Genomic DNA, 25,807 nt, shown 5'->3' with positions numbered 1-25,807 from the left:
GCCTTTGCAGGCTTGACTTAATCCCTAGGTTATCTCCATCTCCATAGATGGGTATTGTTGGGTTGTGCTTGTAGAAACAAGCATGTTTGCGATTTACGGTTTGTTAATATCTCAAGAACAACTAATAATTGTAATCCTTTTTTTTCTTTTGTAGCTTGTTGCTTATATAACTGACCACTATTCCTGTCTAGCAGCTATGGCCGAACATGCACGGTGCTTTCAAGCTCTTTTCTATTGAGCTTGTAACTACTGGGATTGCTGGAGTGCATATTACCACCTAATCCCATCTGTGTAGCATTTACAAGCTAGGCAACAGAGGTGGTTGAAAAGCTGTAGGCAAAAGAAAAGTGTTAATATGCCAAGAACAGCTGAATTTTTTTTTTTTAAATAGTAGATTGCAAAAGTTCAAGCACTATCCAACGATATCCATCTATGAAGATGGGACTAACCAAATAACCCTATAATAAATGTCTCTCCATCTCTGGATATTTGTGCCGATCCTGGCAGCTCCACTTTCTGCTTGTGTTCAGCACAGCATGTGTTCTGTGCTCCAGTATGATGTGTCAGAGGCTCTATGTTTGCCTCAGTTAATTAGCTAGACCGCCCCTTTCATGCATAGACAGAAAAGGGGGCTTGCTTTTAGAGAACCTGTCAGGTGATTTGTGCAAATGAAGCCACGGCCAGCATGAATCGTAGCCTGGCGGTACAATTGCAGCCAGATACAGTGGGGCAAAAAAGTATTTAGTCAGTCAGCAATAGTGCAAGTTCCACCACTTAAAAAGATGAGAGGCGTCTGTAATTTACATCATAGTTAGACCTCAACTATGGGAGACAAACTGAGAAAAAAAAATCCAGAAAATCACATTCTGTTTTTTTATCATTTTTTTTGCATATTATGGTGGGAAATAAGTATTTGGTCAGAAACAAACAATCAAGATTTCTGGCTCTCACAGACCTGTAACTTCTTCTTTAAGAGTCTCCTCTTTCCTCCACTCATTACCTGTAGTAATGGCACCTGTTTAAACTTGTTATCAGTATAAAAAGACACCTGTGCACACCCTCAAACAGTCTGACTCCAAACTCCACTATGGTGAAGACCAAAGAGCTGTCAAAGGACACCAGAAACAAAATTGTAGCCCTGCACCAGGCTGGGAAGACTGAATCTGCAATAGCCAACCAGCTTGGAGTGAAGAAATCAACAGTAGGAGCAATAATTAGAAAATGGAAGACATACAAGACCACTGATAATCTCCCTCGATCTGGAGCTCCACGCAAAATCCCACCCCGTGGGGTCAGAATGATCACAAGAACGGTGAGCAAAAATCCCAGAACCACGCGGGGGGACCTAGTGAATGAACTGCAGAGAGCTGGGACCAATGTAACAAGGCCTACCATAAGTAACACACTACGCCACCATGGACTCAGATCCTGCAGTGGCAGACGTGTCCCACTGCTTAAGCCAGTACATGTCCGGGCCCGTCTGAAGTTTGCTAGAGAGCATTTGGATGATCCAGAGGAGTTTTGGGAGAATGTCCTATGGTCTGATGAAACCAAACTGGAACTGTTTGGTAGAAACACAACTTGTCATGTTTGGAGGAAAAAGAATACTGAGTTGCATCCATCAAACACCATACCTACTGTAAAGCATGGTGGTGGAAACATCATGCTTTGGGACTGTTTCTCTGCAAAGGGGCCAGGACGACTGATCCGGGTACATGAGAGAATGAATGGGGCCATGTATCGTGAGCTTTTGAGTGCAAACCTCCTTCCATCAGCAAGGGCATTAAAGATGAAACGTAGCTGGGTCTTTCAACATGACAATGATCCAAAGCACACCTCCAGGGCAACGAAGGAGTGGCTTCGTAAGAAGCATTTCAAGGTCCTGGAGTGGCCTAGCCAGTCTCCAGATCTCAACCCTAAAGAAAACCTTTGGAGGAAGTTGAAAGTCCGTGTTGCCAAGGGAAAGCCAAAAACATCACTGCTCTAGAGGAGATCTGCATGGAGGAATGGGCCAACATACCAACAACAGTGTGTGGCAACCTTGTGAAGACTTACAGAAAACGTTTGACCTCTGTCATTGCCAACAAAGGATATATTACAAAGTATTGAGATGAAATTTTGTTTCTGACCAAATACTTATTTTCCACCATAATATGCAAATAAAATGTTAAAAAAACAGACAATGTGATTTTCAGGATTTTTTTTCTCAGTTTGTCTCCCATAGTTGAGGTCTACCTATGATGTAAATTACAGACGCCTCTCATCTTTTTAAGTGGTGGAACTTGCACTATTGCTGACTGACTAAATACTTTTTTGCCCCACTGTATGTTTTTCTTTGACACATTCTGCAGTTTCATAGAGCAAATACTTTGAAAATCTGGTCAGTGACCATATGTCCATAGCTAAAGAGGAGACTAGTCTGGCTCTGTCCACTGTACACACAAGGGGGAGACCTGTCAATCACTTTTAGCATCTCTAGGAAGAGTTGGCCAGAGGCAAAACCAGAGTTTAGACCCCAGCTGGATCTTGATAGTATATTTTCTCTGAAATGTTGGAGCATAATATACCTGGCTGAAATTGTGCTGGCCACCATTTGAGCAGCTGATGGGTTCTCTTTAACTAGTTAGCTATGTGAATAAGTCAACCAGTCCCCTTATCTCACAATACTTGTCACGTGCCGATACCCAAAACTCTCCCGAGTTACTCAATTCAAAATGTAAAATTTCTTTTAAATTTCAACTTAGTAATGTACATATATTAACTATCCTACCATTACTCCCTACAGCACACTCGCTGTCTTGGGGTTATATTTAACTCTGATCTTTCCTTCACTCCCCACATCCAATCACTCGCTCGTTCACTTCACTTACACCTCAAAAATGTCTCTAGTCTTTGACCTTTTCTTGACTCTGCAAAAAGTATTCATTCTCATCTGGACTACTGCAACTCTTTACTAATCTGTCTCCGTTACTAAACTTTCCCATCTCTAATCTGTCCTGAATGCAGCAGTCAGAATGATTTTCCTGTCCAACCACTACACCGATACCTCTACCCTGTGCCAGTTGTTGCACTGGTTGCCCATCCACTACGGAGTCCAGTATAAACTTCTCTCGCCCACAAAGTTCTCCACAGTTCTGCCCCACCCTACTTCTCCTCCCTCATTTCTGTTTATCACCCTAACCATTCCCTCTGCTTCATGTCACTTTGATTGGAATCAATTCGACATGAGAAAACAATTTCAGTATTCTGCGATTGCATCAGTCAGATGGATCGCACGCACCCATATAAGTCGATGGATGCGTGTGAAACATTACACTGCACTCTGTCACCCGGCAGTTTGATTCCCTCGAATGCAGCTGTTCTGCCATCGTCTCATGCAAGAAGGAGCCGAGTCATAAATATATTGCATCCAATCCTCTTGCATCAGATGTAATATGCTAATGTGTCTCCAGCCTAACATTCACAATAATCCGAACCTCCCATTCTTGTCTTCAAGACTTCTCTCGAGCTGCGCCACTTCTCTGGAATGTATTACCCAGGACAATTCAACGCGATTAATTCCACAGTTTTACGCGTGCCCTAAAAATGCACTTCTTTAGACTGGCCTATTGGCTCACCTCACTTATGTAACTATTTCAGTTCTGCCCTTCCACAATTTTCCAAATCTGATCCTTCATATCATTTGTTTAGACGTCCTCCAATCACTTAGCAGCACTTTTGTACTTATTCAGATACTGGCTGATGACTGGTACATTCAGTGTTTTGTGAATACCTGATTTATTATGTTGATGGATGGATCTTGCAACACAAGCACTTTTTACCATTCATCTTTCATGTCTCCCCCATTTTCCCATAGATTGTAGATTGTGAGCAGGGCCCTCACTCCACTTGGTAGCAGATGAGTTGTTTACTCTGTTGTGTTCATTGTCTGTACAAGTCCCCTCTGTAATGTAAACTGCTGTTGAATATGTTGGTGCTATAGCAATAAAAATTAACAATATTAAAGGAATTTTTTTTTCAGTTGATCAGCCCCTTTAAAATTAAATTTTTTTTCCCCTCACATTTGTTAATAAGATGCTTCTGGCCTCTTTTATATTTAACTAGATTGTGGCCCGATTCTAACGCATCGGGTATTCTAGAATATGCATGTCCCCGTAGTATATGGCCAATGATGATTCCAGAATTCGCTGCAGACGGTGCCCGTCGCTGATTGGTTGAGGCAACCTTTATGACGGCCTCGACCAATCAGAGAGCCGGGATTTCCAAGACAGACAGACAGACAGACAGACAGACAGACAGACAGACAGACAGACAGACGGAAAAACCCTTAGACAATTATATATATAGATATATAGACTATTGAGTGACTCTCATAAATTCCAATATAAAAGTGTGATCCAGAATAATAAATACAGTGTTTGCTTAGGTTCTTGCTGACAGATAAATCCACTAATAGGAGCTATATACGGTAGTTCTATTTACTACGAGGCAAAATGAAGTGATCTTTGGCTGATGATCTAGGGATCCATATTGCCAACATAAGGGATTGCCTGTGTAGTGAGTGCCGCATGTATGTAGCACGCACAGTTGTATCTAGATTGCATTCACTTGCTTAGGATATGTGCACATGTTCAGTATTTGGAACATAAAAATCCGCTGCAAATCCTGATGTGTTGGCAAAAAATGCAGCATAAAATTCATGCATTTTTAAATGTTTTTCCTATTCATTAGTATGGGTGAAATCTAAAACACTGAAAGAATTGACATGCGGCGAGCATAATATCAGTAATGTGTGCATGAGACATCATGAATAATATTTGCTGATACTAGGAAATTCTTCCAAATCTATGCAGTAAAAAAAAACTAAACAATAAAACTGCAGTATGTGCACAGGCCCAAACTCTTTTGGACCCAAAATAGAACAATTCTGTAGATGATTGCATATATATTGATGCACACGGCAGCAGCCTGTATTCCTCCAGTGCTATATTTTCTCGTTTGCGCCAGTCGATCGCTGCAGTGTCCTTTCTAAGCACAAGGGTAATGTAAGGTAACTGGTGTTATGGCTGTGCTCATCAGGTTCTTCTGCATTATACAGAGTCAAGCACTTAATTACAGCATGGCCCAGAAGGCCGGAGCAGTAATGCTGTGCATTGTACCGTGCGGATGGCTTAAAGGACACACATCATTAAAGAGGTCACAAACAGATGTGATGAAGGTCCCCAGGGAGTAATGATCTAGGGTTAGACCCCTGGCTCCTGCAGTAATGGTATGGCTTCCAGGATGTTCGCTCTGGCTGCTAAGTAATAGATATTTACCTTGCACCAAGCGTGTGTGTATAATAGATGCTTAAAAGTAATGCTAGTCTGTTTTCTGTGCAGGTGTGGTGACATGCAGCGGACCCCACGCTCGTCCAGTTTCCGGGTATGACTTCACATATGAGGTGAGAACAACATTGTGTTTTGCCTGTGTATCCCCAGATGTCTGTACAATGATAACCCACCGGATGATCTGAGGCCCCAGATAAAGCCGCCCCACATGTCCATGCTGTACCGGCGGCCGCGAAGGACCTAATCTCTCTAATCCTCCCAACCAGATGGGCAATGTCTAGTCACTTATTTGTCAGGTAACCTCTTCTTGTCAGGACCATATTTTGCAGGGCTGTTGACTCATTGATTTATTTGGGGTAGGGACTAAGCAATCATTTATGATGTGAAAGGGAATATATAGAGGCCTTCTCGTCCATGTCCTTCTTTCCGTACAGAATTTATATCCAGACTGTCCTATACATCTGCTTCTCTAACAAGATTCACATGGCCTTCTAAGCACTGGAGGCAGAACATAGATAATTCTTACAGGAATATTGGATGAGATCATATGACTTGGAACATTATAAATCTGAAACTCTAGCAGGCAATGGCACGCAACTAATATTTTTGCTTGAAGATTTGTGTAGAATTCATTGGCAGCTGTTAATTATAAAGGACACGTTATACATTATATCATGTTATACATTGTATTTATGTTTTACATTATTTCTATAAATTCTTTGCATTTTAAGGGGAGTTTTTCAGCAGTTTTGACCCTGACTTCTAACCACTCTAGATAAGAGGACGAGAAATGTCGATATATGCCTTTGTTTATGGTTTCATAACAGCAAAAAATGAGAAGGTAAATTTCTTATCTGGCAAGTACCATAAGTGCATTGGAGGACGACTTGTGGTTGCCGTGCCCAGATCTATGAACAGGAGCTTGATCTAGGGTATGTTCCCACGATCAGCAGCCGGCAGCGCTTTGGATGCAGCACATGTCCGCTCCGTCCAAAGTGCTGCATCCAAAGGTGATTCCGCATGTGTTCACTGAACCGTGTGGAATCACCGCGTCCTATACATTGGATGGGAAATTTATCTTGCGGAGACTGAGTGTCTCCGCAAGATAAATTGACATGCTGCAGTCTCGAAAGACGCACCACATGTCCGTCTCTTCAGGGAAGCCAGAGGCGGCCCTGCAGACATAGTGGAGACGGGATTTCTTCAAATGCCATCCATTATGCTGTAACATCTGGCCGCTGCGTTTGTACGAAGCTTCCAACCCGCAGCATTTCCTGACTGTGTCAACATACCCTTAGTGATCACTCAGGGAAGTGATGGTGAATTGCTTTGTATAGAGAGCTGATTCAAGAGCACTTAAAGGAATAATCCGGCTCTTATCACTTCATCGGTAGGATGTCTTCTCATAACTACAGAGATCTGGCCAAAATTGTGCACCTGTCCTTTAAATCTTAGCACCCCCCACCTGCCAAATTTAACTTGTGGTAATGGTGTGCACTGGATTAAAGCTTTAGGTTGGGGTCACACTAGCGTATTGCATCCGTTGCGAGAGTATCGGATGTGATATGCTAATGACACTCGGCTCCTGCTCTGCTGCGAGCAGGAGCCGAGTGTCATGCGTCTGTGATCCGATTCTCTCGCACAGGGAGGATCGGAGCACAGCTGCGGAGGAGGCGGAGAAATTAATTTCTCCATGTCCTCCATTGCCGGGGTCTGCGTTTAACGCACATCACTCGGATGGTATCCGAGTAGTGTGCGCTGTCTCACTCGCACCCATAGGCTTATATGGGTGCGAGTGAGCCGACAGTCGGCCGAGTGTCCGTGACAATCGCAGCATGCTGCGATTGTCTCGGACCAAGGAAAACGGCGGACAAAAATTCGGCTGCTGGGATCTGCCCCCTAGCTTAACATTGGTCCGAGTGCAATGCGATTTTTAATCGTATTGCACTCGTCCGTTTAAGTCGCCAGTGTGACCCCGGCCTTACTTTGTCAGTCTTACTACTGCTAAAACACTAACCAGAGGTATGTTCTTTAGGCTTTGGCGGTAAAATTAAAGTGACCCTGCAAAACTGCCATGTACTCTGGCATAGGGAATGAAAGATAGAATTTGTTAGTTTCCACCTAAAATTGAAAAATGATCAGTAACTAGAAGTTCTTGTCTTCTTCTGTCAAGTTTTTTTTTTTTTTACATTATATTCTAAGTTAAATCTGTTTTTGAGAGGGATGAGAAAAGCCAGTATGACCGTTGGCTTCATTCACATGATCATCCATGTCACAGGGTCCTTCTCCGATACCACACAATCAACAGAGCAAGAGAAAAGTGAACAATTCCAAAAGCTTTATTTAGGCAAAAACACGAAAGGTCCATATACGATCCACCACACAAAGGATAGGATAGTCCAGAAGCCGAATGCAGTTCAGTAACCGGATAAATGTCCAAGGAGAGGAGTCCAATAATCCAGCAGACAGAGGATAAAAAATGGTCCATATGCTTCCCCTTCTCTCTGACGTGCTGTGTTCACGTCATCATTCCACACAAGACTGATCTGTGTCTCACCTCCCTGATATTTTAAGGCTACTTTCACACTTGCGTCGTGCACTGCACCTCGCTATGTGACGTTGTTGCGCACCGACGCAAGCAGTGAAAGCGCCGTACAACGGGGGCAGCGGATGCATTTTTCCAGCGCATCCGCTGCCCCATTGTGAGGTGCGGGGAGGCGGGGGCGGAGTTCCGGCCACGCATGCACGGTCGGAAATGGCGGACACAGCGCAGCAAAAAACGTTACATGTAAAGTTTTTTTGCTGCCGGCGGTCTGCCACAACACGGCGCAACAGTCGCACGATGCGTCACTAATGTTAGTCTATGGGGAAAAAACGCATCCTGCAGACAACTTTGCAGGATGCGTTTTTTTCCCCTAAACGACGCATTGCGACGTATTGAAAACAACGCTTGTGTGAAAGTAGCCTAAAGGTACCGTCACATTTAGCGACGCTGCAGCGATCTAGACAAAGATGCCGATCGCTGCAGCGTCGCTGTGTGGTTGCTGGAGAGCTGTCACACAGACAGCTCTCCAGCAACCAACTATGCGAAGTCCCTGGGTAACCAGGGTAAACATTGGGTTACTAAGCGCAGGGCCACGCTTAGTAACCCGATGTATACCCTGGTTACCAGTGTAAATGTAAAAAAAAACAAACACTACATACTTACATTCCGGTGTCTGTCCCCCGGCGCTCTGCTTCCTGCACTGACTGTGAGCGCCGGCTGCCCGTAAAGCAGAGCGGTGACGTCACCGCTGTGCTTTACGGCCGGCCGGCGCTCGCAGTCAGTGCGGGAAGCTGACGGCGAGGGGACAGACACCGGAATGTAAGTATGTAGTGTTTTTTTTTTTTTTTTTACATTTACACTGGTAACCAGGGTAAACATCGGGTTACTAAGCGCGGCCCTGCGCTTAGTAACCCGATGTTTACCCTGGTTACCAGTGAAGACATCGCTGAATCGGTGTCACACACGCCGATTCAGCGATATCTGCGGGAGATCCAGCGACTAAATAAAGTTCTGGACTTTCCCAAGTGACCAACGATCTCCCAGCAGGGGCCTGACCGTTGGTCGCTGTCACGCATAACGATATCGTTAACGATATCGTTATTTGTGATAGTACCTTAAGTCTCCCTCCTCATTCACAGGTCAGGAGGGGGAAGGTCTCAAGGGCTCATTGTTTCAACAAGCTAGGTCAACATGTCATTAGCATATTAGCAAACAATACTGTACTGTGGGGGCTGATATCAGATGGCAGCAACAGCCATTCATCAATTAGCAAATAACTCCTCCTACGAGAGAACACCATGAAAATAAGTAAAATAGAAATATACACAAAAATGATACCCACATAGCATATCACACCATCACAACCCAGAATGGCATCAATACAAGAAAATTGGGTGTAACACTGCAAACTGGGTAATTTCACCCACAGTAGGCCACCTGGGTGACTAGACTTGCCACTTACTATTAGCCAAAAGAGAACACAGTTGTATAGTTTCTCTGAATGTATTTTCCTTTGTTTAGCTATGCTAAAGGTTACAGATGGCAGGAAATTCTTTAACACGTATATCTCAGGTTTACATGTGACATTTGGTATTTTCAGATCCAAGTCTCTGTCTTAATGGATATGTTACCCAGGATTTCTATTCCTGACCGTATCAAATGACTTATTGTTTTGTTCCCATTGTTTTGAATGTCTATAGTTGGGTATTGTTTTGCCTACACACCAAATGTCAATCACTACTTAACTTGGGTGTATCCTCTGTTTTCAGAGAATGACTTCTGAGGTGGAGGAAGAGATCCGGCTCCTTGGTGGGGGGGTGTCTGAACCACTGGTCATTCAGGAGCTTCTGGAGAGATTGCGGGAATTGGAGGTGAGGGGTGTTCTGGGAATACTTGGTTTTTTTAATCAAGTGTTAACGAAGTAGCTCCACGTCATTTACATGCACTTACTATGTAATTACGTACTATAGGGTATGTGTTCATTTTGTTTAGTTTATTCGTGGATTTTATTTTCTGCCTCAGGTAGCAATTGCCAGTGACATTTGCTCTATGCTATATATACACATACATATACACATACACACACACACACACACACACACACACACACACACACACACATATACACACACACACACACACATACGCGTAAAAATTGTACAAAAACTGTGTTAAATTTATTTTTTAGTAGATTACACTTGGGCTGAACAAATGGCAAATATTTTATATAATGTAAGCTTATAGGTGCGAACTCAAGATGATCAATAGGTTTTGTCATCACTATGTATTGGGGCTTTGACCCCCTTCTCAACCTTGGACGTATTGGTACTTCCAAGGCCGTGTCCCTCCATTTTGATGCGTGCTCCGTTGCAGAGTCCACATTTTTCCCTGCACATCTCAGACAGCGGCATTTAACATGCGCTAGGCGGAAGCGCGTCACAAGATCCACCCATCGGTGCCCCTGAGATGTGATCACGGGGAGCCGATGGGTTGTAATAACAGCCATAAATCTCTTGTGAATGCTTGACAGAGATCATGATTTGCGCTACACATAGCAGGGCTGAAGCCCTGTTATGTGTAGCACAAGCGATCGGATCAATACCTGGCATTGCCGCCAACACTCGGGACCGTGTGCGCGGCTGCATGTATTCCTATGCAGCTGAATTCTCCGATCCCGAGTGCCGGTGGCAGTGCCGGGTAGTTTCTTGCATCACACTCGCAAGTATGACCCCGGCCTTAAATACAAAATACACATTTGTTATTGCTACTTTCCCAAATATCAGATCTATCAAAACATAAAGTAAATTAATCCGATTCGTAATCAATAAAATGCAATAAAGGGTAATCAAAACTTCATATCTACCCAAAATTGAATGAATAAAAATGTCAGCTAAGGGCACAAAAGAGAGGAGAAAGCAAGTCTATCTAACCATAATGAATGGCTTGAAATAATGCACAAACATTACATAATATTGCATTATTGAAGCTGGAGTGAACCATATTGATGGAAAAATAACTTCAGGGAGAAGAGAAAAAGATTGGTAGTGAACATGTCAGGACTGTTATTCCATCTTCTCCGAGGGCAGTATAAGGTAATAATACACACAGATTTCAGTGCTCGGCCTCTTGTGTGAATATGAATCCGTTTTTGAGAACTTGCTGTGTAATCTTTGCAGTGGGCAGCAGCTGCTGGCAACAAGGAGTCTGTTGTACATCGAGGATATCTAGGCTCAATTATCCCTGCTTTATATATAGATTGACAGAATTTTTCCTGCGTCCTGTATTAAGGAGAAATCTGTCAATCATTGGCTGGAGCATGGGAAGAGCCTGTATATCATGATATAAATCAGACTCCAGATTGCTTGCATTGCACAGATTATTATGCAAGTTTTCAAAAACTGATTCACCTTAACACATACAGTGGGGAAAATAAGTATTTGATACACTGACAATTTTGCAAGTTTTCCCACTTACAAAGAATGGAGAGGTCTGTAATTTTTATCGTAGGTATACTTCAACAGTGAGAGATAGAATCTAAAAATAAAGCCCAGAAAATCACATTTTATGATTTTTTTTCACAATTAAATTGCATGTTACTGCGTGAAATAAGTATTAGATCACCTACCAACCAGCAAGAATTCTGGTTCTCACACACCTGTTAGTTTTTCTTTAAGAAGCCCTCCTACTCTGCACTCATTACCTGTATTAATTGCGCATGTTTGAACTCCTGTATAAAACACACCTGTCCACACACTCAATCAATCACACTCCAACCTCTCCACCATGGCCAAAACCAAAGAGCAGTCTAAGGACACCATGGACAAAATTATAGACCTGCACAAGACTGGGATGGGCTACAGGACAGTAGGCAAGCGGCTTGGTGAGAAGGCAACAAGTGTTGGTACAATTATTAGAAAATGGAAGAAACACGAGATGACTTTCAATCTTCCTCAGTGTGGGGCTCCATGCAAGATCTCGCCTCGTGGGGTAAGGATGATTCTCAGAAAGGTCAGGAATTAGCCCACAACTACAAGGGAGGACCTGGTCAATGACCTGAAAAGAGCTGGGAACACAGTCTCAAATGAGGTCCCCGTGCGCACGCCAGCACGTCAAGGCCCGTTTGAAGTTCACCAATGACAATCTGGATGAGTCAAAGGAAGAATGGGAGAAGTTCATGTGGTCAAATGAGAACTTTTTTATATCCACTCACAGTGTTTGGAGGAAGGAGGAGTGCAACCCCAAGAACATCGTCCTAACCGTGAAGCATGGTGGGGGAAACATTATACTTTGGGTGTGTTTTTCTGCAAAGGGGACAGGATGGTCATGTATCGTGAGATGTCGGCCAACATCCTTCTTCCCTCGGTAAGAGCATGGAAGATGGGTCGTGGCTGGGTCTTCGATAATGACAATGACCTAAAGCACATAGCCAGGGCAACTAAGGAGTGGCTTTGTGAGAATCATTTCACAGTCCTGGAGTGGTCTCCAGTCCTAACCCCAATAGAAAATCTTTGGAGTGAGCTGAAGCTCAATGTTGTCCAGCGACAGCACCAAAACCTGAAAGATCTGGAGAAGATCTGTATGGAGGAGTGGGCCAAAATCCCTGCTGCAGTGTGTGCAAACTTGATCAAGAACTACAGGAAACGTCTGACCTCTGTAATTGCAAACAAAGGTTTCTGTACCAAATATGAAGTTCTGTTTTTCTATTGTATCAAACATTTATTTCACACAATAAAATGCAAATTATGTAAAAATCATACAATGTGATTTTCTGGATTTTATTTTTAGATTCTCTCACAGGTGAAGTGTGCCTACGATAAAAATTACAGACCTCTCAATTCTTTGTAGGTGGGAAAACTTGCAAAATCAGCAGTGTATCAAATACTTTTTTTTTTTCCCCATTGAATGTGACAGATCACTTAAATCAGACAGGACAGCATAACAAACCTGACACAATACCTTTTTTTTTTTTTTTTTTTTTTTTTAAACAAATCTTTTTTTATTGAATTTCTTAGTTTCCATAACTCAAAACATTTGCGCAAAAGGATAACAAAGTTGTATCCCCATACAGAATAACAATCTTCGAAACATCCCTTATTCCCACCGCATTCAACTCAATTGTTATGGTCATAACAATCAAGAAGGTTTGACCTTCAGTTTCCCCAAAGAACCCTGTAGATCGTTCATCAGGTATCCGTCTACCTACAAGAACGGAGTCATTATTCGCTTAATCTCATCCTGAGGGCATTTGCACTCAATAAACCTTCTCCATTTATTATACACAATACCTTTTTAAAGGGATTGTCTCACCTTCTTAAAGGGAAAAAAGAACAGCATGAATCAGAGCCTGGCCTAGCTTATTACCCCTTATTAGGTATCCTCTCCATCCTCAAGAATGGATTTTTAATTATATTTACTGCATGTTGTCGAAGTTACAAGCCACTAATGTGGCCTTGTCAGAGGTGGCCGGTCTTCTAGGAAAGGTGCATTGAGATTACAAGCATGAATGCGATGCCGTGAAGATAACCAGATGGTTGGATCTGGCCAACTTCAATGTCTGTGCATTCTTACGATGCTGCAGAGATGAAGCTGCCCCTTCTAGCATCTTCAAAAAGTGCACAGTTTGGGAGATCTGCACAATTCTGAACTCTCACTCATTGGGATTGCACTGCCTATGGCAAGCAGGAATTCGAGAGGCAGAGAAGGTGTACTCCTGAAACTTGAATATTAACCAATCCATTTAAAGTATTAGGGTCCATGTGGCCCTACAGATATGATGATTTCTCCTACCAATCAATCATCCTAGTTTTGTGTACATCTTTAATCTGTTTTCTGCATATAGAATACGTACCTAATATATCTGATTGGCAGCATAATGACTCAGTGGTTAGCACTGTTGCTTTGCAGTGCTGGGGTCCTGGGTTCAAATCCCACCAATGACAACATCTTCAACGAGTTTGCGTGTTCTCCACATTTATGGGAGAAAACCCTCACAAACTCCAAGGACATCCTGATACGGAGTCTAGATTGTGAGCCCCAATGGGGACAGTGATGCCTGTAAAGCGCTGCGGAATATGATGACTCTATATAAGCGAGAAAATGGCCCACTCCCCTGATTTATTTTTTCTAACAGAGTTTACCAGTTGTGGACCAATTGTGTGCATGTCAATGAATGTGACAAATGGTCCGTGACGTAATGGACAGCACACAGATACATGTGCTACTGCCAATAACTTGGGGGTGGGTGCTGACTGCTTCTCTGTAAACTGTCCCGTCTGCACCCACCGCCCCCGAAGCTGCTTCTGTACGACCATTGCATGAGAAGTGAAAAGAAACAGAGCTCTTGAATCTCACGTCTCAACTTCTCCAGGTCTCACTTGACAGATGCTAGCAGGGTTTTATTGCTTAGCTCTAATATGACTTCGGGTTTATGCCTTTTGGTCGCACTTGCGGAAATGTGCACTGATTAAATAAGGGCCATATGGGCTGGTGATGAACTTGTCTGTTTCTTTTTACCTGGTGTGTAAATTCTCTTATTGTCTGTTGCAGGCTGAAAACTCCGCTCTCGCGCAAGCCAATGAAACCCAACGGGATACTTATGAACGTTGCCTCGATGAGGTGAGTTCTGTTCATTCAAGTATAGCACAATAATTTCTTATTACTGGGTCAACAGAAAACTGAAATCAATGCTTAATTCAATAAAAAGCCCTGTAATGTGGCAGCCATCCATGTGCTATAATCGTATCTTGCACACCTGAACAGATCTGATGACTTCTGTCGATTTGGTTTATGTCATGTATCCATCTATAATGTAAAGACATTGTATAAAAGTGAAGTCGAGCAGTGAGTGCAGCCAGAGGACAAGGCGTACAATTCAATGCTTATGAAACGTGATTGGCTGCTTTTCCATGTCATGGTTAGATACTTAGATAGCTGTATGTTGCAAACAGCTGCGGGAATGCAAATATTTTACAGCCCACGGCTGGCTTCAATTATTGTGTCACCCATGTGGAATGTCAGAAATCTTGTCCGGCATTCAAATCCTTGAGATAAGAGTTAATATATATATAACTACGAGCACAACTCTACAATCTCTTAGTTGTCTGATGACCGAATTCTAAAGAACAGGTGAAACCAAACAATTTTCAACGTCGAAAATGATGGCAATGGTGTAAATCTATTGTGTAAGAGGCATAAAGCTGGCAGTTTAGACAGAAACGTTCACAGAATTAGTACTAAGCCAACTGAAGCTGTAGACACAATTGTGTTTTTTAGTTTTATTTCTTTTGAATTCTATTCAGAGTATCCTAATTTTGTATGAATCATAGCACTCTACTAGGATAGTAAACGTTGGACAATGAACAACCCCCGCCTATAATTATAATTGAATCCATTATGTAGTTTTATATTTGAAATGTTTTTTTTTTATTACACAATGCACAAAGAAAAAAAAATTAATCAATTAAGTCACCGAAAAGTATTGTCATGAGCTGATGTGCAGTGACATGCCATTATTGTAGAAGTGTGAGCCTCACTTGCATTGTACGCACTTTGAGTGGTACATCGGCCACGCACTTACTGCTTCCCCACTTGATAGTTATATTGATGGAGGTCCATACAGTTGGACACTATTGATCTAACACTTACCAATTGGTACTTTGCAGCTTTATGACCAGTTTGTAGAACATGGGACAAGTATCCACACGGCAAGCCCCATTTAAACTTTGTGTAAATGAAGGAAGTAACCAAGCATTTATCAGTCTTCCAGTAGATAATTGATACATTTCTTTAACCAGATTACCTGTTATGGACTAGGTACCGTTACACTAAACGATTTACCAACGATCACGACCAGCGATACAACCTGGCCGTGATCATTGGTAAGTCGTTGTGTGGTCGCTGGGGAGCGGTCACACAGACAGCTCTCCAGCGACCAACGATGCCAAAGTCCCCGGGTAACCAGGGTAAACATCGGGTTACTAAGCGCAGGGCCGGGCTTAGTAACCTGATGTTTACCCTGGTTACCATTGTAAATGTAAAAAAAAAAAACACTACATACTTACATTCCGGTGTCTGTCGCGTCCCCCGGCGTTCTGCTTCCCTGCACTGTGTAAGCGCCGGCCGTAAAGCAGAGCGGTGACGTCACCGCTGTGCTCTGCTTTACAGCCGGCCGGCGCTGACGCAGTGCAGGGAAGCTGATGCCGGGGGACGTGACAGACACCGGAATGTAAGTATGTAGTGTTTTTTTTTTTTTTTACATTTACAATGGTAACCAGGGTAAACATCGGGTTACTAAGCGCGGCCCTGCGCTTAGTAACCCGATGTTTACCCTGGTTACCAGTGAACACATCGCTGGATCGGCGTCACACACGCCGATCCAGCGATGACAGCGGGTGATCAGCAACCAAATAAAGGTCCTGATCATTCGCAGCGACCAGCGATCACCCAGCAGGGGCCTGATCGTTGGTCACTGTCACGCATAACGATTTCGTTAACGATATCGTTGCTACGTCACAAAAAGCAACGATATCGTTAACGAAATCGTTGTGTGATGGTACCTTTACACGGTGGGGTGGATGATGTACGCTGTAGGTCAGGATGAGCAGCACAGACAAAAGGTGATGGTGGAGTAATATTTGAGGGTCCGCAAGTGGCTTGACAAGGACAGCAGGAGGGCAGACAGACAAGCAGAGCGGGATACACCACATAAAGCAGAGCCAGATGTGTGGATATACAAAGGAAAAGTAGATGCCTAGACAATCCGGGACCTGCAGCTGATAAATGATGGCTGAGATCGGTGCAATCAGGAAGTTGCAGCAGGCAAATGGTTAACCATACTGGTTACTTCTTTGCAGTGATGAGATTACACACAGGAATAGTAGATATTAATAATAATTATGTGCCTAGTTTACAAAGATATTGGTGTGAACAGAAGCAATATTAGATGACTAGTACAGTCATGGGTACCTCTAGAAGAATAGTTTGAGAGTTCAGTACCACCAAGATTCACAGGACTGAGCTTAAAAGTATTTGCAGTAATAGCAGGCAGAAGTTTTCTGGAGAGATGATTAGATAGCTGAGTGAAGTAGAGGATTAGGCAAACACCTTTTAAACAGTGATCGCTGAAAACTATGCTTCCTGAATACTCAGACAGCACATGGCTGCCTGAGCTGGCCTTAAAAGGCCTTGTGTGAGCAGATTAGAAGTATTTGCTGGGTGACAGTAAACTGGTGTGGATTAGCAAAAACAAGAGCCCGGCCAAAGTAGAAGGAAGTAAGGCCCTTTAACTTGGACAGGTACCAATAACCTTGTAACTATAAAATGTAAATATTTGATGATCATTTTGGCTAGAATTCCTAATAGACACTTATAAACGAAATATGCCATGAGAAACAACCTATTGTTTAAATTAAGTTTCTATTTTTAAATGTATTTTGTTTAAGTTTTTGAACTTTTTTTATTTTTTTTTTATTTTTATATCCTCTACATAAACTAAAATCTTGCCATTTTCTCAATAGCCTATACTGGCCCAATATTAGACTCCTGCGTACTTATCTTTTCAGCAGCCACATGACATTAGCAGCAATTGACTTACCGTAAGTCAGACTCAGTTTATATAGAAGCATTTTTTGAGTGTGCTCTAATTTGGACAAATCTCGTTGTGTATGGAGGGTTACGAGGTGAGCTGTGCCATCGCGTATAATGAATAGTGGGTCCTGTGTAATATATTCTGTACAGAGATGTTACCTATCCCGTCTGTGATTAGTGAGACTGATGAAAAGTATGTATTGAACAGGATTTTATTATTTTCAGACAGTGGACTAACAAACGACTGTTACTCTATACCATTTTATTTTGAGACTACTGTTATATCGACACTTGGGAAATTATTTTTTTTAATTTAAATTATTTCAATGTTTCTTATTATAGGTTGCAAACCATGTTGTTCAGGCACTTTTAAATCAAAAGGTAAGTAATTCAGTTTTCTGTGTTTGTTTATGAGTTTTGGCTGTTTTTGGCTTTGTAGTGCTTAAAGACTTATTTTGCAAATTGTATTATACATTGTCTGGTTCTCTTCGTATTTTGGAATAGTCAGGGGCAGATCTATAAAACATGGACTGGGCAAAGGTGTTTGTTTACCTTTTTCAATTTGTAAGCTCCTTTTGATTTAAAGGGGTATTGCCATCTCCAAGATCCTATCCCAATATGTAGTAGGTGTAATTATAATAATAGCAACTACCTCCAATTAGAAATGTAGCATAGTTCTTCTGACTCACAATGTCACTCATACCTCCATACCTCCATGTACAGGGCATTGAAGTAGCTTAGGTATCCATGGTTACGACCACTCATATAATGACAGGTGCTAGCAGGGGTGGATTAAGGCCAGGGTAGCCAAAGCCCCGGGCTGTTCAGACTCTGTGGGCCCCCCGGTCATGTAACGGGGTCATCATATACCTGAACCAGATAATTCCAGAAAAATAGTTGCTGAGTGAAACTCCACTTCTCACCTATCGCACATTAACAGTTCCCATCACCAGATCACACATATAACTGGCAGCTTTTGTTTTGGCCAAAAGCTTTTTCAAGCCGCCACCATAACATGGTAGACACTTTTGGCCAGGCCCTACGCTACTGTAACCTATTAAATATTTGTTACAATATGCAATACAATTTAGGTATATTTTTATTTATTTTTCAATTTTTAAATTGACCAATAATATCTCATACAAGGAACAAATACAACACCATGACCAGACCACATATTACCACCAGTGACTGAATAATATCACATACAAAGAACAAATACCACCACACCATGACCAGACCACATATTACCATGACAGAGTGACCAAATAGCAGATACAAGGGACAAATACCACCACACCATGGCCAGACAACATATTACCACCATATAGTGACTGAATACTACAATACAGATCAGTAATAAAAAAAAAAAAACACAATACTATCGCCATAAGTGCCATTATACACAGGAGATCTGTACTTGGTATGCAGTGTCTGTGTAGAGGTAATACAGTGATCACCGGTGACATTATACACAGGACCTCTCTATATAGTATACAGTGTAGTGTCAGTGTATAGGTAACACTGACTCACCAGTGACGTCTCTAGGTGAAGTCCTTCATCTTTCATCAAGCACAGACCGCCATCACTTCATCCATCCAGGACTCGTCTCTGCAGGAAATAACAGTTATCTCCATCTCCGCTTGCAGAACACATTACTTAATTTTTCCCAACTTCTACATTACACCACATGAAGAAAAAAAGGCGATATAGTGTCACACTGCACAGTAACAGGACCGCCCCCCAACTTAAAACAGTATACTCAAAAAATAAAATAAATACATCACTGCAGTAATAATATCCTTTAATTAGCCCCTATGGTAATAATATCCCCCATCCTGGCCCTCGTGTGTCTCATTCCTGGCTCCAGCCATATACGGGCGCGGGCCCGCACGTCAATAGCGTTAAATTGCCGCAGCGCCGGTAGGGGCTCGGTGAGCAGATGAAACGGGGCCCAATGCGGGCCCCCTCTGCCCGCCAGGCCAATACGCCAGTCAGGGCAGTAATGCCCTGATAGCGGCGGTCAATCTGAGCGGTAGCCCAGGGCCCCCCCACACCACTGGGCCCTGGACTACCGCCCAGATTGACCTCATTATAATCCGCCCCTGGGTGCTAGTGGTCGTTACCATGGATACCTAAGCTACTGCAATGCCCTGCACATGGTAGGCAACATGGCGAATCAGAAGAACTATGCTACACTTCTAACAGGAGGTATTTGCTAATAATATTATTATTATTACACCTACTACACATTGGTATAGAGTCTTGGAGATGCCCCTTTAAGGATTTACAGTCTCATACCATTTTCTTCCTATGATGTAATATAAATAAAATGGATATAGTATATATTTATATCGTTTAAAAGTTCCTTGAGGATATTTGTAAAGCTATTTGCTGTTAAAAAGGTAAGCAAAACAAACTGATTTAATATGTCCCCGAAAAGGATTTCCGACTTGTATAAAATGTGGTGTATACGTTGTCATAAGTTTTTGTTTTAAAATTGCATAAACATTCATTAAATTTGTTTTAGACCGGTTTCACACGTCAGTGCCTCTGGTACGTGTAGTGAACTTTTCTCACGTACCGAAGACACTGACACACTTGGACCCATTCAAATGAATGGGTCTGTGCACAGGTCAGCGTGTTTTGACGGAACGTGTGTCCGTGTGCAAAACTCGCAGACCTGTCCGATTTTGTGCAGCTGCATGGATCATAGGGACCCATACAAGTCAATGGGTCCGTGTAAACGCGTACCGCACAAGGATGCCATCCGTGTGCTTTTTAAAGTCATAGGGTTAAAATTGAAACAAATTGTTTCAATACACAGACACATGGACAGCACATGGGTGCCACACGGATCTGACAAACTGATACACGGACATCTCCGGTACTGGTTTTTCCGATACTGGAAACATCAGGACGTGTGAAACCGGCCTTATAGACTTTTCATCCAGATCCTTTAGTTTAATTTCTTGATTAGTCCTATGTATTGTTAGTTTTGCTACATTGTAAAAAAAATGTTTTTCTCTCTTCAGGATCTTCGGGAAGAATGTATTAAACTGAAGAAAAGGGTGTTTGACCTTGAGCGGCAGAACAGAGCGCTGAGTGACCTCTTTCACCAGAAGTTACAGCGCTCCTCGGGATCATCCCCGGAGGTAAGAACTGTTACCATGGATAACAGGTTGCGTATGAAGCACACGGTTGAGTTGATTTAATTCGACATATGTGTCAGCTACGGCAGCACCTTCATTTATTTATAGTGTCTGGTTCTGTGGCACTGAAATATTATCATATCTCTTCAGAATATATTTTGGTTTTGGAAAATACACTGATTAGTTGACCTGACACTTTTATAAGAATTCCTGAGCTTTTATGTTTTCCAGAGTAGGACATTATGTGTTAGTTTTAGTTTGTTTTTTTTTTACTCTGCAAGCTATATTGTGGCCAACAAATGCATTCTTAAAGGGGGTTTCGCCTTGCATGAAAAAAGGTCCTCAAACACTTATGCATGTAAAATAATAAACACAGCCGGTGCTCACCCTCCCGGGGGTGACGGCCAACTTTCTGCCACTTTTCCCACTTCTGTGTCTTGGCTGTGGTGGTGATATAACCGCTACAACGTGCATCACCGCTTCATCCAATCATGTAGACGGCACATACCGCTGAGCTCAGTGATTGACTGCAGTCTTGATGAGAACTGTAGTTGTGACGTGACCTCTGGAGCCCAAAAAACAACACCATAACAACGGCCGAGAACTGACCCTGGCTCCAGGGAGGGTGAGTACCTGCTTGCTTTGTTTTTAATATATAATGGGGCCAGTTTTATGAAAGTTAAGGAGTGTGCCTACTATTGCTGTTAATATATTTATTGAGCCAATGTGTCGTATGTATGAAAAAAATAAAAATGAAGCATCTTCGTAAACTTCCATGAAAGACCTATTTTCGCCTTGTAAGAACTCACTATACAGGATTTTAGTCTGCAGACATAAAAACACATGAGTTCTAATCAATAAATTATAAATAAAATTGTGAGCAAATTGCATCTTTTTTTATTAAAATTACTGGAACACTAAAAAAAAAAAATGGCCTTTTACATGGGGTGATTTTTTTTTTTCATAAAATTACTGGATTGAACAAACCTTCCCAATCACTGTACATTGTAAACTTGAAAGTGACTGACATAAGCGAGATATTGCTTTTGTCATTGGCGAAATCTTTTATGATGGCCTAAAAAGATCATTCGTAGGTATCAAACTACCTATTATAATCAGTAATTGGCAATGGAATAGAAGGGAATAGAGGCCATTTCATAAGCATTAAAATTATAAAAAAATGAATGCCTATTAAATGTCAACTCACTCATTACACTCCTGTCAATCTGTACATCAATACAAAATTATCTTCACATGTAAAAAGGACCCTTAAATACCCTTATCACAGTGCACCTGAAACGTAAACTGTAAAGTTGATTATTAAAATTTTAAAATTAATCTTGTTTCTCTTCCTGTTGCATAATTTTTAATGTATTCCATCTTTGCCCTTTAATAGATGACATTACTGATATATGTATTTGTTTTCTCATATAGTTGCACCCGTTGCAGGCCCTGTCTGACTCCCACGGAGGGGACCTTGACAGGATATCAGTCTCCCTTCCATTGGGACAATGTGGAATGCCGAGAGAGGTAAATAAACAGTCATGTACAATTTTTAATTGACTCTTTACGGTTTCTGAAATGTGCATACAATCAAGGGAATTCGGAAGATCATATAAACTTGACTACACTCTTGGATGAAAATGGGTTGAACCCATCAATTTCTGCGGCATTGGCTAGCAATCTTGGAAATCATTTTAATCTAAATAGTTCTGGAACATCTTATGCACAAGACTACTGCCAGTGCAATGTAAAACAAAAATATTTCCTATAAATGTAATTATGCTGTCAAAATGTTAAGTGTTTAAAAATTAAAATACTGAATTGGTTCTTTCTGCATATGGATTTAAAGAGTATTCAGTCTACACCCTTTACTAAAACATTTGTCAAGTTAATGTTTATCTTACTTTTGAGAAAAGTGAGGGGTTTTTATGTTTATGTGAATGTCATGGGTACATACATATTGCACAATTTTTCATATTACAGCTGCTAAATTCTTTCCGACAATTAGAAATATTTTTTTTTTCTCAAATAGGAAAAACAGCGTTCTGGTCGGGCCCAATCATCATGTCGCTCTCTAGATGCCATGTCACCATTCCTCAGGAAAAAGGCTCAGATCTTAGAAGTCCTACGAAGGCTAGAAGCCACAGGATCTCAGAGTGGATCACCATGCACTACACCTCCACTGTATCTTGGGGGAATATCATCAGCTAGTGGGAATGGGTTACGTGTAAGACCCGACCAAGGCTTGGAATACATGAATGGTGAAGGCTTACCTCCTTCAGAACATGGTGGAGATGAGCCTTGGACCTCTTGTCTGCTTCTAGCTCAAAGTGGTTGGGAGGAGCTGTTTAAGTGGAAGCCCATACAAAGGGAGCCACCAGCAGGTAGCCCTGGAGAAGGAGGAGGGGAACACCTTGGCTTGGCCTCTGGAGACGATGGCACGTCTTCACGGCAAGCAGAGGGAAGCTCATCCTCTTCAGATGATGATATTGGAGATCCTCCTCCTCCAAGTGAAATTAGGCAACGGTTGCCATTAACAGACTTGACTAAAGGTTTAGCCCCATGTATGTGCTCCCGTGGAGCAGTAGATAAAAGGGGCCCTATTGAGGGCCATTTAGATGGAACTGGCTTTGCTAGGGGTCACATTGGGCATCTTCATTCATTAACCTGTTACAGTAGAGGCCTTCGTGATATGGTAGAAAATCAACATGTGCCAGTGACACCACCAGTGGTTACAGAAAGGGGGGACTCCCTGTCGTCTTCACCAGGAAAGCAATCTGGTTCTGAGAATACTTCTGATGGGCCTTCCTCTTCTTGTCCTCCTTCTCCTGGAGCATCTGTCAGTTTGCCAAGGGATGCATCTATTTTTCCTCATAAAAATGGAGCCCAGGAGCAACAGGATGATTGTCCTCCATCATTGATGGTAGTTCCTAATCATCCCTGTCCTGATGCACAAGATGAACTTATTCCTTCCTCTGAGCCGCGGACTCCTCATATTCCTTCTCCAGCTAAGTTTCTCAAGTTTTTAAAACTGCCAAGCTCAGGGGATAAATTACAAAGTCCAAACTCTTTGAGGCTTAGCCCTCAACTTACTCAAACCTCTAAAATCCCTTGTAGGAGCAATAATTATGAGGTATTTCCTTCACCACTACTTAGTAGGAAGGCAACAGAAGAATCGGCTGGTTCAGAAACTGATCCACCTTCTCCATCTGAATTTATTAATCCTGACACTAGTAGGCAAGGACAAACAGAAAGGTCAAATAATTTAATAAATAGGCCTGGTATACAGTGCTACACCAAAAAGTCCCATGACTATGAAAATGTTCCTGCTAAAAATTCTGTGCTTCCCACTGCAAGCCAAACTGAGGATTTGGAATTGTCTCCCAAACTAGTTGAAGTATGCTCCTCAAATTTTTCCTCTGGTCCTTTTGTACATTCCCAAGTAAATTCTTCTAATGAACATGGTCAGATAAACACACCATTTATGAAAAAGCATGTAATTTCCAGAAAACCTACTGAGTCTGCTGCACCTGTCCCATTTAAAGAAAGAATTGGAAAGCTAAGACAGACAGAGCTTGCTGTAGCATTACCAGATGAAAGCAGGGTTATACCGGATGGCCCTGATCATCGTCCATCTATGAAAAGATCTGTAGGTGTAAGCAGTTTAAGGACTCCTGAACCTGGATCTACTGAGAGTTACCCACCAAGGTACCATGGACAAAAATCTGATTCTGCTCGGACTCGACAGACAACTTCTAATTGCCCACCCGGCTCACCTCATGGTCCACGTAATCCATCCCGTGCGCCACCTGTACCTACCAAATCTCCACGTAGTCCCCATGGAAGTCCAACAAAGCTACCTGCCAAGTCGCCAAGTAAGGCAACAGCAAAGCCTCTTGTGTCTCGACCGCTAAGTGAAGAGCTAAGACCGAGTCCCAGGCAACCAACTCTACCAAGTGATGAGAAACAGAGGATGCAGTCCACTAGCGCAGGCAAGAAAAGTAGCACTTGCCCAGATTATGCATCTCCTCGTAGTCCAGGATCACAGGGCACAGAAAATCTTCCATTGAGTGCTTTGCATTCTGCCATTGAAGAAAAGGTGATGAAGGGCATTAAAGAAAACATGTTGAGATTGCAGGAACAGCACCGTGCACCTGCCCCTGATCCTAAGCAACGTAATTCCAGTGGTATTGCAAGCTGGTTTGGCTTAAAGAAAAGCAAACTACCTGCACTAAGTCGTAGGCCTGAGACAGCACGTGTCAAGGAGGAGAAAAGGGAGAGATCTGCAAGTGGCTCTCCTCGGACTAGGGATGCAAAGGGTGAGAGCCTGAATATTTCCATGTTGATGGAGAAAGCTGAGGATCTCCGAAAAGCTCTTCAGGAGGAGAGAGCCTACATCAACGGTCTTTCTCTTGACAAGAATCGCACAGCTGTGTCTGTAGATCAGACACGGGAAACTTCAAGACCCTTGACTGCTGACAACTTTATGCAACAGCTCTTGAATCGGTGAGTGGGGTCTCCTCAGAATTGATAACATGACTTTAAAAATGTTAAATGCATCCTAAAAATGTTTCGAAGGAACCTAATGACATTTATTATTATTTTGCTTATAATATAAAAGATATGAACTTTACTGAGACCAGAGTATCTACAAAGCGGGTGTACCGTATTTTGCGGATTATAAGACGCACCCCAAATTCTGGGGGGGAAAAATAGAAAAAACAAACTTGTTTTTAATAAAATGGTGGTGCTTCTTATAATCCATGCATCTTATTGCTTACCGGAGGTGGTGGCTGCGGTGAAGCGGGGTCCCAGGGTCACTGCTGGAGGAGGCAGGAGTGGGGCGATGCTGCAGGCTGAGATGAGGGGGTGTTCGGATGTGTGGCGCACCATTGCAGGTGTTCGGTGCTGTGGGGGGCTCTGCTGGCAGTTTGGGAAAGCCCAGAGCCCCCACACTTGGTTTACTGTGCGGTGGACTCCAGGAAAATGGCTGCCGGGGGCGGCGCATGCACAGATGGAGTACTCAGCACCAAGATCTTGGGAGATGAGATCTCAGCGCTGAGATCTCATCTCCCGAGATTTCCATCTGTGCATGTTCTGCCCCCGGCAGCCATTTTCCCGGAGTCCACTGCACAGTAAACCAAGTGCGGGGGCTCTGGGCTTTTGAAAAGTGTCGGCAGACCCCCCCAGCA

General features: G+C 42.6%; 1 protein-coding gene across 4 annotated transcripts in view; it reads left to right on the top strand.

Moving 5' to 3' along the window:
* NCKAP5L (NCK associated protein 5 like) overlaps positions 1 to 25,807 on the top strand; it is a 101,014-nt gene that overhangs the window by 62,274 nt on the left and 12,933 nt on the right. For all 4 annotated transcript variants that reach the window (XM_069758324.1, XM_069758326.1, XM_069758325.1 and 1 more), the window contains exons 2-8: positions 5,382 to 5,443; positions 9,645 to 9,746; positions 14,422 to 14,490; positions 17,803 to 17,841; positions 20,496 to 20,615; positions 22,047 to 22,142; positions 22,648 to 25,121. In XM_069758324.1, the coding sequence (XP_069614425.1) occupies positions 9,648 to 9,746; positions 14,422 to 14,490; positions 17,803 to 17,841; positions 20,496 to 20,615; positions 22,047 to 22,142; positions 22,648 to 25,121 (2,897 nt within the window). In that variant the 5' untranslated portion in view covers positions 5,382 to 5,443; positions 9,645 to 9,647. The remainder of the gene's footprint in view (positions 1 to 5,381; positions 5,444 to 9,644; positions 9,747 to 14,421; positions 14,491 to 17,802; positions 17,842 to 20,495; positions 20,616 to 22,046; positions 22,143 to 22,647; positions 25,122 to 25,807) is intronic.

Source organism: Ranitomeya imitator, chromosome 3 (genome assembly GCF_032444005.1).
Source record: "Ranitomeya imitator isolate aRanImi1 chromosome 3, aRanImi1.pri, whole genome shotgun sequence".
In the NCBI taxonomy this organism is placed as follows: domain Eukaryota; kingdom Metazoa; phylum Chordata; class Amphibia; order Anura; family Dendrobatidae; genus Ranitomeya; species Ranitomeya imitator.
Note: the sequence above shows the minus strand (reverse complement) of the source record. Positions and strands in the feature narration are given on the sequence as shown.